We start from the raw sequence: 17,973 nt of genomic DNA, 5'->3' as shown, positions 1-17,973 counted from the left end.
TTATGCATGGTGCTGCTTCCAGGCTGATAAGAGAAATGAAAAATGAGCATGTGTACAGTTGTTCCTGTTAAAAAGTGGATAAGTGTACAGTATCTTACCTCGTTTTACCGGTTGTGGGTGGATATCAATTCTGAACTTAACGGTCGTGTAAATGTTTATGGCCAGAATATTTTATTAGGCCACTTTGACATTCTTTGAAGGTATCCATGTCATCCTCAAGCTCGGGTCCTCTACCAGAGGCCTGGGAATTTGAGGGTTCTGCGCAGTATCTTCGATGTTCCTAGGACTGCGCTCTTCTGGACTGAGGCTTCAGATGTTGTTCCTGGGATTTGCTGGAGCCACTCTCCCAGTTTGGGGGTTACTGCCCCAAGTGCCCCCACTACCACGGGGACCACGCAACCCTTGACCTTCCACATCCGTTCCAGCTGCTCTTTCAACCCTTGATACTTCTCAAGTTTCTCATGTTCCTTCTTCCTGATGTTGGCGTCAGCTGGGATCGCCACATCTATCACCACCACCCTCTTCTGCTCTTTGTCCATCACCACTATGTCCGGTTGGTTAGCCAGGATCTGTTTGTCAGTCTGGAAGCTGAAGTCCCACAGAACCTTGGCCCTGTTGTTCTCAGCCACCTTCTGTGGTATGGCCCATTGGGACTTGGGTACTTCTATTCCATACTGGTTGCAGATGTTCCTGTATACTATCCCAGCCACTTGGTTGTGCCTCTCCATGTACGCTGATCCAGCTAGCATCTTACACCCTGCTACTATGTGCTGGACTGTTTCAGGGGCTTCTTTGCACAGTCTGCATCTTGGGTCTGATCTACTCTGGTAGATCCTGGCCTCTATGGCTCTTGTGCTTATGGCCTGTTCTTGTGCTGCCATGATTAGTGCCTCTGTGCTGTCTGTCAGTCCTGCATTATCCAGCCACTGGTAGGATTTCTTGATATCAGCCACTTCCTCTATCTGACGGTGGTACATACCATGTAGGGGTTTGTCTCTCCAGGTTGTCTGTTCCTCCTCCTCCTCTGCACTCTCATCAGGGTTCTGCTGCCTGAGACATTCACTTAGCAGTTCATCCTTTGGGGCCATCTTTCTGATGTATTCTCGGATTTTCGATGTTTCATCCTGGACCATGGTCTTGATGCTCACTAGCCCTCTGCCTCCCTCTTTCCGCTTAGTGTATAGTCTCAGGGCGCTGGACTTGGGGTGGAACCCTCCATGCATGGTGAGGAGCTTTCTAGTCTTGATATCTGTGGCTTCTATCTCCTCCTTTGGCCAGTTTATGATGCCAGCGGGGTATCTGATGACTGGTAGTGCGTACATGTTGATGGCTCCGACCTTGTTCTTACCATTCAGCTGACTTTTCAGGACCTGCCTTACTCTCTGGAGGTATTTGGCTGTGGTTGACTTCCTTGTGGCTTCTTCATGGTTTCCATTAGCCTGTGGGATGCCAAGGTACTTGTAGCTGTCTTGGATATCACCTATGTTGCCCTCTGGTAGGTCAATCCCCTCAGTCCGGATCATCTTGCCTCTCTTTGAGACCATCCGGCCACACTTGTCCAATCCGAATGACATCCCTATGTCATCGCTGTAGATCCAGGTGGTGTGGATCAGCGAGTCTATTTCTCGCTCATTCCTGGCATACAGCTTGATGTCATCCATGTAGAGCAGGTGGCTGATTGTTGCCCCACTACGGAATCGGTACCCGTAGCCGCTCTTCGTGATGATCTGACTGAGGGGGTTCAGGCCTATGCAGAACAGCAGTGGTGATAGCGCATCTCCTTGGTATATGCCGCACTTGATGTTGACTTGGGCAATGGGTTTTGAGTTGGCCTCTAGGGTTGTCTTCCACATTTCCATTGAGTTCTGGATGAAGGTCCTTAGGTTCCTGTTGATCTTATACAGTTCCAGACATTCCAGTATCCATGTGTGTGGCATTGAGTCGTAGGCTTTCTTGTAGTCAATCCAGGCAGTGCACAGGTTGGTCTGTCTCTTCTTACAGTCTCGGGCGACTGTTCTATCAACCAGTAGCTGGTGCTTGGCTCCTCTGGTGTTACTGCCAATCCCTTTCTGTGCCTCGCTCATGTATTGAGCCACATGCTTACTCATTTTTGCTGCAATGATGCCTGACAGGGCCTTCCATGTTGTGCAGAGACAGGTAATTGGCCGGTAGTTGGATGGGATGGGTCCCTTCTGGGGGTCCTTCATGATTAGGACTGTCCTGCCTTGGGTTAGCCATTCTGGGTGGGTTCCATCCCTCAGCAGCTGGTTCATCTGTGCTGCTAGGCGTTCATGGAGTGCAGTTAGCTTCTTCAGCCAGTACGTATGGATCATATCGGGGCCTGGTGCTGTCCAGCTCTTCATCTTTGACACTCTTTCTTGGATGTCTGCCATTGAGATGGTTACTGGTTCTTGTTCTGGGAGGTTGCTGTGGTCAGCTCTTAGGTCCACTAACCATTGGGCATCGGTGTTGTGTGATGCCGTTCTTTCCCATATGTCTTTCCAGTATTTTTCCACCTCAGCTCTTGGTGGGTCTGACCGGTTGTTGTTCCCCTGCCACTGAGAGTACACCTTGGCTGGTTCAGTGGAGAACAGCTTGTTTATTCTCCTGGCCTCTCCCTCCTTGGTGTATCTCTTCAACCGGGTGGCCAGAGCTGTTAGTCGCTGTTTGGCAGTTTCGAGTGCCTCTGGTATGGAGAGTGAGTTGTACTTCCTGGGTGCCCCTTTATTCACCATGTTCCCTTTCTGTAGTTCAGCTAGCTGGCTAACTTCTCTCCGTGCTGCCTTTATCTTGGCCTCTAATCATCTCTTCCATGGTGGATACTGTTTGTTATGTCCCGAGCCCACCTTGTGTCCAAGCATCTCCATGATTACTGTTGCTGTACTGTGTATCAGCTTGTTGGTCTCAGTGATGGTTCTTGTGGAGATTGTCTTCAGAGCAGCATTCACATCTACTAGTAGATCTTCTGAAGGTACTTGGCAACTCAGCTTCGGTATTCGTCGGGGGCTCCAGGTCTATATTCGTCGGGGGCTCCAGGTGTGTGTATATATATATATATATATATATATATATTAGGGTTGGGCGGTATTACGGTAAGAAGGTATCCCGAGGTATCCAAAAGTACCAACGGTATCGGTCTCATTACCGTCATTTTAAAAATATATATAATATCTAAATAAATATGGAGTACATGAGGTCATAATATAAAATAATAAATTGAAGATCATCCCGAAAACTGCGTGATCGTATTTTCACTAATTCTATCAATTTCCTAAAGAAGTTTTCATCGCGTGCAGGGTTGTTTATGTCGTTACCATGGCAACCCTGCGTGACATTTTGGAGTCTGACAGAAAGCTTCGCAAGAGACTGAGACCGGGGGTGTCATGGCTCAGATGGCTAAGGCACCGTACCATAAATCCGAGGACCCGGGTTCGATTCCGACCCAAGGTTATTTCCCGATTCCCGTCTCTCTCTCCCCCGCTCATTTCCTGTCTCTCTATACTGTCCTATCAAAAAAAAAAGAGAGACTGAGACCGCGGTTGAAAGATGGCAAGTCAAGATAACGAGTTAGTGGCAAAAAAAAATACAACATCGGCAGTGTGGCAGCATTTTGGTTTCAAACCAAACGAAAAGGAAGAGCCAGCAATAATGTAAATGACCGCGCAAAATCGAAAAAAATCTAATATGTCCCCTAAGGCACACCATAGCCTGGGGTACTCCACTTCCACGAGATCTCTCCAATGAGTTGTGTTTTGAGTAGGTTACATGAGTAACAACAAGGTAAAATAATATAACGTATGACATTTGGGATGTGGGTAATAAACGTTTGAAATGTCATCTACTGAAGAAACGGAAGAAAACACCGTAGCGTAAACTGTTCGGTTTCTGGTGGGAATTAGCAATGCGCTTGCTATCTTTGTTGGGTGTGTTAAACCGTATGGATTTAAGTGGAATAATTGTAAGGAGTTATGTGATCAAGACAACGTTTTAAGCAAGGTAAGGCCATTTGATGATTAATTTCCCCGCCATGGCATGATGTGGGCCCATATGATTTTGCCTTGTGCAGCTATCACGCATTTGAATTAGGTTCGCCTCATTTGCGCTGAAGAATATGGTTTATCGCGCAGTCTAAACGGACTTGGGTGTTGGTTGATTCTTTTTCTTTTTTTTATTTCCCATGCTTGAAAGGGTATGATCCTGCTCATCGTGTACTTTTTTTTGATGGAGTAGGTGAAATAGTGCTGCAAATGCGTTTCAACGCAGACATGTGTAAACGACAGTTGAATGCTATTTTCAAGATGAAGGAAGAGTTGCGTGATGCTTTGAAATATCTCTTAATCCATTCATCAATGCACAAAATTCGCTTTGCTGCTTAATCCATACCACAATGCACACAATTCGCTATGCTGCTTTTAAATAGTACATTTGAGGCATAGGCGCACGTTACACAGTAGGCCGAAACAAAATATTATTTTTTTCTCGGTAATACCGTATACCCCGGGAAAACACAGAGACGGTTTAAAGGTATCAAAATTTGGATACCGCCCAACCCTAATATATATATATATATATATATATATATATATATATATATATATATATATATATATATATATATATCCTCCTAGGGCTTAGCGGTCACATGCGTGGACAGCACTTTATGGAAATTTGGAACAAGAATCCACATGTGGACATACTTTTTCTCTAAAAGTACATCTTATCAAAAGATGATGCTTAGTTTTTATTCTAATCAGGTTCTAATAAGCCCAAATAGCAAAGAGAAATAAAAAATGCATGTAAAAAAAAACAGCTTGGGCCTTAGGAGGTTTATATATATATATATATATATATATATATATATATATATATAAACAAACATTATTATTATTATTATTATTATTATTATTATTCACTCTAGAGACTATTATGTGTGAAAAGCTCAGGAGATGAGCAGTTTTTTCGAAAAACAAAATCAGCCCTTCTGATACTAAAAGCCATGCCACAACCAACAGCACAGAGACCATAACTCCTTCTTTCTGTTGGTGTGAACTTTAACTAAAGACTTCAGTGTTTGCATGTCGTTTCAGTCTTTAATTGCTTGTCAGCTTTTTATTCGATACTCAAAAATAATACCTTTCATTAAGTGTTTTAAAACTGTAAATATTCAGTGCATTACTTCATTTAAGATAAAAACAGCATTAATTATTCCTCAATTAGTTTAAAACATAAAAAAAGAAAAAAAAAGTTACAAAACCTCAGCTGTGATAGAAATCGTCCACTGTTTCACTGGTTGTAAACTGTAAATATTAACATGACCACTGAAGAAAAGAGGAAGGGTGTCTTAAGATTCTCAATCATCCAGGTCATAGTAAACTGTGGGTGGTAGAAATGGGCAACTGGACTTGCTTGAAGATTCTTGAAAACGTTTCACCTCTCGTCCGAAAGGCTTCCTCAGTTCTGTCTGACTAATAGGGAGTATCAGATATTTATCCTCTCCTGGATCAGAATTCTGATGACCAGCTCATCTAAGGTGTCATTGAGGCATGTTGGTGTGGGTCACTGGAGGCTGTTAACTACGTTTTAAAAATATTACACCCATTTAAAAAAAAAAACAGTAAAAGAAATTCACCTTAAAATATTCCATACGTTTTACTAATTTTAATTTCAGTCCTAATTTCATTTTCAGTAGAATTTCAGCAGCAACAAATCCGGAGAACGTTATTTTACGCCATAAGGAACTTAGAACAAAACTAGCTGTATTAAATAAACAAATAAATAACAAGCTCGTCTTACCTTAATATTTGCACATCTACAACTGTTTAATTCTGACTTTTATTCGTGGCATCACTCAGCTGTGAATGATCAGGAGTGTGTGTGAAGAGTGCTGCTCCTGGCCGGGTTGTAGTGTTGGGACGTTTGCGAACGAACCGATTCTTTTGAACGGCTTCTAGGCATGAACGATGAGAACCGAGTCACCGAGTGAGGAGGATCCTCTCTTTGCCCTATTTTCCTCCTCTCACTCTCTCCTCCTTCTGTCTCTCCTCCTGCTGTTTCTCCTGGCCCCGCAACACTGTCTGTCTCTCCACCACTATCTGTAAAATTAAATTAAAACGGCTAAGTACACCAATCATGTGGACAAGTATTTCTGCCCAATCTAAGGGAGGAAAAGAGAGAAGGAAAATGGATGGAGAATCAGATAGGCCTTTAAGAGAAACTTTGATAGAGGAAACTGAGGGAGAAACAGAGAGAGGAGAAAATGAGGGAAGAAAAACAGATAGACGGGACGGAACAGAAGGAAGAGAAAATGAGGGAGGAGAATCAGACAGAGAAGATGCAGAGACAGACGAAATGGAGGCAGAGGAAACTGAGACAGTATCAGAAAGCATCAGATGCCATCCACACATCTGGACTGAAAGTATGTGTAATTTGCCATTCTTACACACAGTCTTTATTTTTCTCTCTTTATTGATTATTTAGATTTCATAAACACCACTCTACTTGGTGTCACACACACACACACACACACACATGCTTGGACTCACTCACACATGCACACAAGTAAACACATGCACATTCACACTCACACACACACACTTTCATACACACACATACAAAAGTTAACATTCTTCTAGTGCAAGGTCTACTGCTGTGATATATCTGTCAGCTTATGGATTTCATATGGCCTACTGTTGGTATGTGTAATTTGCCATTCTTTCACACTGACATTATTTTTCTCTTTATTAAGATTTAATAAACGGGCGGCACGGTGGTGTAGTGGTTAGCGCTGTCGCCTCACAGCAAGAAGGTCCTGGGTTCGAGCCCCGTGGCCGGCGAGGGCCTTTCTGTGTGGAGTTTGCATGTTCTCCCCGTGTCCGCGTGGGTTTCCTCCGGGTGCTCCGGTTTCCCCCACAGTCCAAAGACATGCAGGTTAGGTTAACTGGTGACTCTAAATTGAGCGTAGGTGTGAATGTGAGTGTGAATGGTTGTCTGTGTCTATGTGTCAGCCCTGTGATGACCTGGCGACTTGTCCAGGGTGAACCCCGCCTTTCGCCCGTAGTCAGCTGGGATAGGCTCCAGCTCGCCTGCGACCCTGTAGAACAGGATAAAGCGGCTACAGATAATGAGATGAGATGAGAAGATTTAATAAACCTCAAACATACTTATTGTGTATCTTGTTTTATGAATGATATAGAGTAGAGACCTCAGGGAACCCTTGTCTCACACACACACATACATACATGCACTCACACACACAAGTACATGCACATTCACAAACACTCTGTCATATACACACACACACACACACACATGCACTGTCATGCACACACACACACACACACACTCCTATGTGTCAGAAAAGTTGTTTCATACAATACGCATCGTAGCATCCTTGCGTCATGCTTGCGTCGACTATGAATTGGCCCTTACAACGTCGTGGTCCCCCGATCCCAAAATTTATAGTTTGCCCACCTCTTTTTTTACCACTACACCCCTGATACCCGGGTATTTTTAAAAACGCAGACCTTTGCCTTCGTTTGTACCTTTCGTTTATACACAAACGGAGTTTTTTCCTCTGAAAATGATTCTTTCTAAAAACCCTGGCAAAAGTGGAGATCCCCTCCTAGAACTGCCACCTTATTGTGGTGGAGGGGTTTGTGTGCTTGAATGATCCTAGGAGCTATGTTGTCGGGGGCATTATGCCCCTGTTAGGGTTTCCCAAGGCAGACAGGTCCTAGGTGACAGGCCAGACCAAGAGCAGTTCACCAAAAAACCCCTATGGAGAAAAAATCCAGGACCGTGACGTCGCCCGGTAGGACGCAGCCGGGGCCCCACCCTGGAGCCAGGCCCGGGGTTGGGGCTCGTATGCGAGCGCTTGGTGGCCGGGCCTTTGCCCATGGGGCCCGGCCGGGCTCAGCCCGAAGAGGTGACGTGGGCCCGACCTCCTGTGGGTTCACCACCCACAGAGGTAGCAGTAGGGGTTTGGTGCAGTGTGGATTGGGTGGCAGTCGAAGGCAGGGGCCTCGACGACCTGATCCCCGGACACAGCGGCTGGCTGTTGGGACATGGAATGTCACTTCGCTGGGGGGGAAGGAGCCTGAGCTTGTGCGGGAGGTTGAGAGGTACCGGCTAGAGATAGTCGGGCTCACCTCCACGCACAGCTTGGGCTCTGGAACCCAGCTCCTCGAGAGGGGCTGGACTTTCCACTTCTCTGGAGTCGCCCGTGGTGAGCGGCGGCGGGCTGGTGTGGGCTTCCTTATAGCTCCCCAGCTCAGCCGCCATGTGTTGGAGTTTACCCCAGTGAACGAGAGGGTCGCCTCTCTGCGCCTTCGGATTGGGGAGAGGGCTCTTGCTGTTGTTTGTGCCTACGGGCCAAATAGCAGTATAGAGTATCCGGCCTTCTTGGAGTCCCTGGGAGAGGTACTGAGGGGTGCTCAGACTGGGGACTCCATTGTGCTACTGGGGGACTTCAATGCTCACGTGGGCGATGACAGTGACACCTGGAGGGGCGTGGTTGGGAGGAACGGCCTCCCCGATCTGAACCCGAGTGGTGTTTTGTTATTGGACTTCTGTGCTAGTCACAGTTTGTCCATAACGAACACCATGTTCGAGCATAGGGGTGTCCATAAGTGCACGTGGCACCAGGACACCTTAGGTCGGAGGTCGATGATCGACTTTGTAGTCGTGTCATCTGATCTCCGACCCTATGTCTTGGACACTCGGGTGAAGAGAGGGGCTGAGTTGTCAACTGATCACCACCTGGTGGTGAGTTGGATCCGCTGGCGGAGGAGGAAGCTGGACAGACCTGGCAGGCCCAAACGTATGGTGAGGGTCTGCTGGGAACGTCTGGCCGAGCACTCTGTTGGGGAGGTCTTTAACTCCCACCTCCGGGAGAGCTTTTCCCAGCTTCCGAGGGAGGCGGGGGACATTGAGTCTGAGTGGACCATGTTCTCTACCTCCATTGTGGATGCAGCTGTTCGGAGCTGTGGCCGCAAGGTCTCCGGTGCCTGTCGTGGCGGCAATCCCCGAACCCGGTGGTGGACACCGGAAGTAAGGGATGCCGTCAAGCTGAAGAAGGAGTCCTATCGGGCCATGTTGACCTCCGGGACTCCTGAGGCAGCCGACGGGTATCGGCAGGCCAGGCGCGCTGCAGCTCGGGCAGTTGCGGAGGCAAAAACTCGGAACTGGGAGGAGTTCGGGGAGGCCATGGAGAAGGACTATCGGTCGGCTTCGAAGAAATTCTGGCAGACCGTCCGGCGCCTCAGGAGGGGGAAGCAGTACTCTGCCTACACTGTTTACAGTGCGGGTGGGGAGCTGTTGACCTCGACTGGGGACATTGTCGGGCGGTGGAAGGAATACTTTGAGGATCTCCTCAATCCCACCGTCATGTCTTCCACTGAGGAGACTGAGGCTGATGACTCAGAGGTGGACTCGTCCATTACCCAAGCCGAAGTCACTGAGGTAGTTTGCAAGCTCCTCGGTGGCAAGGCACCGGGGGTGGATGAGATCCGCCCTGAGTATCTCAAGTCTCTGGATGTTGTGGGGCTGTCTTGGTTGACACGCCTCTGCAACATCGCGTGGCGGTCGGGGACAGTGCCTCTGGAGTGGCAGACTGGGGTGGTGGTCCCTCTTTTTAAGAAAGGGGACCGGAGAGTGTGCTCCAATTACAGGGGAATCACACTTCTCAGCCTCCCAGGGAAAGTTTACTCCAGGGTACTGGAGAGGAGAATTCGACCAATAGTCGAACCTCAGATCCAGGAGGAACAATGCGGTTTTCGTCCTGGTCGCGGAACACTGGACCAGCTCTATACCCTTCATAGGGTGCTCGAGGGTTCATGGGAGTTTGCCCAACCAGTCCACATGTGCTTTGTGGATCTGGAGAAGGCATTCGACCGTGTCCCCCGTGGTATTCTGTGGGGGGTGCTTCGGGAGTATGGGGTTCGGGGCTCTTTGCTAAGGGCTGTCCGGTCCCTGTATGAACAGAGCAGGAGTCTGGTTCGCATTGCCGGCAGTAAGTCAGACCTGTTCCCAGTGCATGTTGGACTCCGTCAGGGCTGCCCGTTGTCACCGGTTCTGTTCATAATTTTTATGGACAGAATTTCTAGGCGCAGCCAGGGGCCGGAAGGAATCCTGTTTGGGAACCACAGGATTTCATCTCTGCTTTTTGCGGATGATGTTGTCCTGTTGGCTTCTTCAAACCAGGACCTTCAGCATGCACTGGGGCGGTTTGCAGTCGAGTGTGAAGCGGCTGGGATGAGAATCAGCACCTCCAAGTCCGAGGCCATGGTTCTCGACCGGAAAAGGGTGGCTTGCCCTCTCCAGGTTGGTGGAGAAGTCCTGCCTCAAGTGGAGGAGTTTAAGTATCTCGGGATCTTGTTCACGAGTGAGGGAAGGATGGAGCGTGAGATCGACAGGCGGATCGGTGCAGCCTCCGCAGTGATGCGGTCGCTTTACCGGTCCGTCGTGGTGAAGAAGGAGCTGAGCCAAAAGGCGAAGCTCTCAATTTACCAGTCGATCTACGTTCCGACTCTCACCTATGGTCATGAGCTTTGGGTAATGACAGAAAGAACAAGATCGCGGATACAAGCGGCTGAAATGAGTTTCCTTCGCAGGGTGGCTGGGCGCTCCCTTAGAGATAGGGTGAGAAGCACAGTCACTCGGGAGGAGCTCAGAGTAGAGCCGCTGCTCCTCCACATCGAGAGGAACCAGCTGAGGTGGCTCGGGCATCTTTTTCGGATGCCTCCTGGACGCCTCCCTGGGGAGGTGTTCCAGGCATGTCCCCCCGGGAGGAGGCCCCGGGGAAGACCCAGGACACGCTGGAGGGACTATGTCTCTCGGCTGGCCTGGGAACGCCTCGGTGTTCTTCCCGAGGAGCTGGCCGAGGTGTCTGGGGAAAGGGAAGTTTGGGCTTCCATGCTTAGACTGCTGCCTCCGCGACCCGGTCCTGGATAAGCGGAAGAAGACGAGACGAAAAGTGGAGATTTTTTTGAAAACTCCGTTTTGCGTTTGTGTGTAACATACATGTCAACCTTTGGTCAATCAAACCTGTATAACCAACCTCCAAAATCCATTTCCCTTATAAAATCCGTATAAGATGCAAATTAAAATAATTTACCTAAAATTTGAATGATAATCAACAATGATAGAGTAGAGTGGGGGAAAAGCCCCCCTTAAGGAAAATTCAGTTTTTCTCCAAGTTGAAATGAACCATGTGTTTTAGTTTTATCATAGTTTTTGACAACAGTGACATGAACAATAATGCCACCTAAAGTTTGCCTAATGTTAATACTTTTTTTTTTTTTTTTTATTTAACAAAAACAAACATTGTGCCAAGGGGGCCTTTTACCCCCCCAGTGGGGTAAAAGGCCCCCTCACTCAAAAAAAGCTGTTTGGATAGCAAAAGTACTTAAGCCTATAATGTGAAAGAAACAACAAAATATCCCTGAATTAATGAATAGATGCATTATTTTATTATATTTCGCATTTTAATTTCAATATAATTTTGTGTGGATTGAACATGAATTAACAAAGAACAAGTGCATCAATAAATAATGCTAATATTCATTTTTTTTTAATATTAAGTTCAAATTACTTGCTTTACTCAATCAGGTAAGCGAGATGTTATTAAAAACTATGTATCTGCTATTCAGAAATGTATGAAATACAGTAATTATGATAAAAGGAAACGATGCCCCCGGGGGCCATTTACCCCGCCATTAAGGGGGCGTTTTACCCCACAGACTACACTTACAAAAAAGGGTCTTACTTTCAAAATGTGATTCAACTTTTTATACCTAATATATTTTTTTAACGTACTGACTTGTCTACTCATACCACATACACAGCTGTGATATCTGACGAAATAGCAGCTATCTAAATACAGTTTTACTGATATCTGAAAATTATATCACTTACCATGAAATTTGATCTGTCTCCCCTGCGTTGCTGATATGCGATCCACAGTGGATATTTGTATATCCCCGTTGTCAAGCCAGTCCATATCAACAATAGAAATGTAACTTTGCGCCATCTGGTGGTTATTTTGGGTAAAACAGGCCGGGGGCGTATTACCCCACGGGGGCTTAGTCCCCCACTCTACTCTATAACCCAGTTACTTTTTATTCAATATTAATAACAACAAACCTTCAGAATGAATACAAAGCTCCAATGTTTGACAAAAACACAAAGTGTTATCAGCGTAGTTACGAAGGAAATACTTCGTTGTTTGGAGACAGGTTTCACCGAGCGGCTATTATGCGCGAGACTTCATATTAGCCACAAAGTCAGGAAAATCTGTTCGTAAAATTACGTTATAATGACCAAATACAATGAAAAGTATTTTTCCAGCCTCACCTGTGAAAGGTAATCCCATGTGATCTCGTTTGGATGGTAAACCTGTTGGTACAGTTAAACGCAGCACATGAATGAGGCATCTTTATTCTCGGGCGAGGATGATGTATGATTCTACGCAGAAGCCGGCGTCTATGACTTCACGGTTGGCGGGATTCTCGCAGTGCGGTGTGCGCATGATCAAAAGTGAAACGAAGTCTCGCTACCACAAGATAACGCGCGATTTCATAAGACTCTTTACTGGCTGTCTGTGGTGTACAGTAAGTTTGTAAATGTTATGCGTTCTTTTATCATCATGGGAATTGATTATAGCTCTAAATAAATATTGAAGTTTTTTTAAAGAATCCGTATAACTTTATTTATACGCCCGTATACGACGTTTATTGAATCAAATCCGTATAAAATACGGACATTCCGTATAGGTTGACATGTATGGTGTAAAGAGACCAAAACGGAGTTTTAGGCAATCTTCGCGCCACAAAAGAGCGGCCATTGTACATATGACAAGCATGGAAACACTCAGAGTAGCAGCATTTCTGTTATTAAGAGCTATATTCGCCTGTTTGCTTTTGAGAATAAAGCTCATAAAGCTCATTGACCAGCAGAGACGCATTAGGGCTCGGAGGGCAGCAATTGCAGAGCTTCTGGTGACCAAAAGAGCCCGACCGTACCACCGCCAGCATCGGCGATTTTGGGTTCGACCTGGACGGACTGCTATCTGGTGGGAGAATTTCGAGAATGGCGTTGTTGTCCCGGAGGAATGGCAGGAAAATTTCAGAATGTCGCGATCCTCACTCCTGTCACTCGCAGAGTTGGTACGTCTGTACATACAGGGTGAGTGTACTCACATGCGCGCTTCTGTCGATGTCGTCAAAAAAGTTGCCTGCACACTCTGGTGTAGTTTAACAGCTCTTGACAGCATATTTATGCGGATCAATATAAACGTAATTTAAAAAAAAAAACGCAGCTGTGTGCACAAAGTTATTTTGGAAAACGGAGTTTAGAAAATATGCGTTTTTAAAAATACCCGGGTATGTGTAAACAGCGCCTCAGTCCCCATAAAACAGTCTGTGTGTAAAGTATTCTGTTTTACACCAAGCTGTTTAGTCTTTACCAGGCTTGTATTACTCGAGTCTGACTGTCGTGCCCTAATTTTAAGGACTCGACTTGGACTTGAGGGCGGCACGGTGGTGTAATGGTTAGCGCTGTCACCTCACAGCAAGAAGGTCCGGGTTCGAGCCCCGTAGCCGGCGAGCGCCTTTCTGTGCGGAGTTTGCATGTTCTCCCCGTGTCCGCGTGGGTTTCCTCCGGGTGCTCCGGTTTCCCCCACAGTCCAAAGACATGCAGGTTAGGTTAACTGTTGACTCTAAATTGAGCGTAGGTGTGAATGTGAGTGTGAATGGTTGTCTGTGTCTATGTGTCAGCCCTGTGATGACCTGGCGACTTGTCCAGGGTGTACCCCGCCTTTCGCCTGTAGTCAGCTGGGATAGGCTCCAGCTTGCCTGCGACCCTGTAGAACAGGATAAAGTGGCTACAGATAATGAGATGAGACTTGGACTTGAGCACTGGTGACTCAGACTCGTAAATTAGAGACGAGGACTCAGATTTTTTCTTTATTTTTTTGTAACATGCCATAATACTTCGGCATAAGATATTTATATCTACATTAATTTTTGTACTAATTTCGTGCAAGAGTGTCACGCCTTGGCGCATGCATCAGATAGACTCTTGTGCACACCGTAAACGACTTCCTGCACACGAACGCGCAGCTTGTGAACAGGCAAGGCAGGCAACTGCTTGGGGCCCCCCGAGAGTCGGGGCCCGAGGGCTTATTTATTTTGTTTTTTATTGTTTTTATTGTTCTTTACCATTGTATTTTCACATTTGGAATTTAAAAAAACTTTGGTTTCATACATTTTTCGTTGGTGTCAGATTATTTATAACATATTGGTGATGAACACTGGTCAGAAGGGCCCCCTGGAAATTTTTGCTTGGGGCCACAACAGACTCTAGAATCGCGTCTGCCTGCACAGGATTAAAGTGCATATCCTGGACCAATTTAGTGTTTTTTTATATGAAAGTACTAGTGCATCTCAAAAAATTAGAACACCATGAAAAAGTTCCTTTTTTTCATAATTCAAAAAGGTAAACTTTCATATCTATATTCATTACATGTAAAGTGAAATATTTAAAGCCTTTTTTGTTTTAATTTTGATTATGGCTTATAGCTCATGAAAATCAGAAATCCAGTATCTCAAATTATTAGATTATTCCCTAAGATCAATCAAAAAAAGGATTTACAATACAGAAATGTCCAACTTCTGAAAAGTATATTCATTTATACACTCAATACTAGGTTGGGGCTCCTTTACCATGAATTACTGTATCAATGCGGTGTGGCATGGAGGTGATCAGTCTGTGGCACTGCTGAGGTGTTATTGAAGCCCAGGTTGCTTTGATAGTGGCCTTCAGAGTATCTGTATTTTTGGGTCGGGTGTTTCTCATCTTCCTCTTGACAATACCCCATAGATTCTCGATGGGGTTCAGGTCAGGCAAGTTGGCTGGCCAATCAAACACAGTAATATCATGGTCAGCAAACCATTTGGTAGTAGTTTTGGCACTGTGGGTAGGTGCTAAGTCCTGCTGGAAAAGGAAATCAGCATCTCCAAAAAGCTCGTCAGCAGATGGAAGCATGGAGTGCTCTAAAATCTCCTGGTAGATGGCTGTGTTGACTTTGGACTTGATAAAATACAGTGGACCAACACCAGCAGATGACATGGCACCCCAAATCATCACAGACTGTGGAAACTTCACACTGGGCTTCAAACACCTTGGATTCTGTGCCTCTCCACTCTTCCTCCAGACTCTAGAACTGTGATTTCCAAATTAAATGCAAAATGTACTTTCATCTGAAAAGAGGACTTTGGACCACTGAGCAACAGTCCATTTCTTTCTCTCCTTAGCCCAGATAAGACACTTCTGACATTGTCTCTGGCTCAGGAGTAGCTTGATATTAGGAATGCGAAAGTTGTATCCCCTTTCTTGAAGATGTCTGTTCATGATGGGTCTTGATACACTGACACCAGCCCAAGGTGCACCAGGACAAGTTGAACCAGCAGTGGCGTGCAATCCTGCGCCAGACTCAAGCGGCAGAGCTGCGTGAAGATTTCACAATACTCAGAAAAACTTTTGAGAGAGTTGTGGCCTGCAAGGACAATGCCATTAATTTACTGGTGAGGGATCTGAATGAAATGGCTCAGCAGTCAAGCGCTCATCTCCAGCATATGGATCATCTGCTGAAGGTACAGAAAAGCCGACTGGCAGCACTCGAGTCACACTGGAGCACCAGTCTGAAGGAACTCAGTACTGAGTACAACTCAAAGAGGGACCAGCTTTTGAAGCTGCACCAGCAGGAGAGTGAGTACATCAAAGCAGAAAGCTTTGCCTTGGGCCAGCGCTATGCTGAAATATCCAGTGAGGCCAAACAGGACTATCTGATTGCACGTGATGACACCAAAAACAGGCACGCAGTGGACAGCACCTTGCAGGAGTTGCAGCAGTGGTAACTCTGAGAAATGCAGGCGTACACAGAAGCCACTGAGGATCAGAAGAACAAAGCTTTAAATTTGCACTCTGACATTGAGAAAATAAACCTCAAGAGGAGGCAAGTGCAGAGACTGCAGGACACCATCAAAGCTCCGTGTTCTCATCAGAGCTCCAGTCAGAGGGAGAACGAGGCATATGCATGTCACCTTCAGGAGCAACGTGAGGAACTGACTCAGAAAGTCCAACAGCTCAGAGCTAAGCTCAGCTCTGCCCAGAAAGCTGAAAGAACACGTCTAGTTAATCAGATTACATACAGCAATAACACAATTAAAAAACTGCAGGATGTTCTCGGAGAGGAAGAGAGGTTGTTGCGTATGGCTGACATGTATCGCAAGCTTGAAACTGAGCAGAAGATGCTTCCCTTTTACATGTCATCTTTAAATGCTGAGGAACTGAGTCAGGAGAAAGCACATGCTATGGTGGCGATGTCTAAAGAGTTGGCACAGACAACGGTTGATTACCAAGATCTGGAAAAGTTCTGGCAACGTTATAACAAGATTCTACTGGAACGTTTGTGCTTATGTACCTGGATGACTGAGAATCTTCACAGACATGTTTCTATGCACTTTGGGATGAGATCCCTTCGACTGGTGTGGGAGTATGAAAGGACTTCCAGAAAACTGGCAGACATTTTAGCCAGAGAGGATTGTTCATTTTTGTCAACCTGGAACGACCATCACTGAACAGAGGTGGGTGTCTAAGACATGTTTTATCAGCCACCTACAATGCAGCCATCAGAATTCTGATTCTATTGATCCATGAGAGGATAAATATCTGATACTCCCTATTAGTCAGACAGAACTGAGGAAGCCTTTCGGATGAGAGGCGAAATGTTTTCAAGAATCTTCAAGCAAGTCCAGTTGCTCTCTTCTACCAACCACAGATTACTGTGTTCATACTGTTTTACTCAAACTCAAAATGAAATATTCTAATATTTTGAGATGGGTTTTTTATGTTTTTGTACTGTATGCCATACTGATTAAAATTAAAATAGAAAAATGCTTGAAACATTTTAGTTTGTGTAATGAGTCTATAATATATAACATTTTCACTTTCTTAAATAACTGATGGAAAATATTGAACTTTTTCACAATATTCAAATTTTTTGAGATGCACTAGTATGTCCCTTTACACACGCATCCAGAAAGGTAATTTTGCACAAGGCCATTTGTCTACAGCAGAAAAAAAAATAAAATTAAAGCCGCTAGCGGCCTTGACAGGCCCCGCAACCCAGGACATTCCGCCACCCAACAAAACAGTCGCATGTCATATATTCATCTGGGTCCAAGGTTGTCATAGCCGGGGGTGGTGATGGGGTTGAGCTCCCATCGCTTATAAAATGCTCCCATGGTGTGCGTCTCTCAGAGCCTCTGACAATCAAGTCCAACTCCTGGCCTGCTTGTGTGACTTACTCTTAAGCCTAGCGGACCTGCTTCTACAGTGTGAGGGAAATTTAATGGACGAACATTATTATTCTGTGTTTCTGTGTGTTGAGCTTAAGTGGCCTAGTGTACTGAGAAAGATGTTTTTCCAATGTTGTAATCGCCTTTCTGTGACCTTGGTGGTAATGAGCAGGGTGCTTGAGTTCATCCTAACTACGCATCTTCTCATGATGTAACCACTTCTCCTGACCTCGGTGGTGATAAGCAGGGAGCTTGAGTTCTCCCTGCTTGCATCTGCCTGCACATACCAAAGCATGCCAGGTGCACTCATTAGCAAAGCTTCGTAGAGAATCTTGAGCCAATCATGTGAAGACACGGGCAGTAAGGCGAATGCCTTTAGACTATATAGATAACAGCCACTAAAACACAACTCAGAGCGCGCGCGTACTCTCACATCACTAGAGGTGATGTTCTGCTTTAATTTTCTTTCTTTCCTATCTTATATTTCTTTTATATGATTTACCATAATAAATGACTGAAAAGACAACTGCTAAGCGTTCTGAAGTGTTTATTAGAAATTTCCATTACAATTTGGCGTCCCCTGGGTGGACCCTATGCGTCTGATCCTCAGACGATG

General features: G+C 45.7%; 1 protein-coding gene across 1 annotated transcript in view; it reads left to right on the top strand.

The window, feature by feature from the left end:
* Window positions 1-17,973, top strand: part of LOC132895973 (dynein regulatory complex subunit 2-like) — a 47,402-nt gene that overhangs the window by 21,175 nt on the left and 8,254 nt on the right. Inside the window, 1 exon segment of the mRNA XM_060936703.1 lies at window positions 15,435-16,476. Coding sequence (XP_060792686.1) covers window positions 15,435-16,476 — 1,042 coding nt within the window.

Source organism: Neoarius graeffei, chromosome 13 (genome assembly GCF_027579695.1).
Source record: "Neoarius graeffei isolate fNeoGra1 chromosome 13, fNeoGra1.pri, whole genome shotgun sequence".
Taxonomy (NCBI): Eukaryota; Metazoa; Chordata; class Actinopteri; order Siluriformes; family Ariidae; genus Neoarius; species Neoarius graeffei.
Note: the sequence above shows the minus strand (reverse complement) of the source record. Positions and strands in the feature narration are given on the sequence as shown.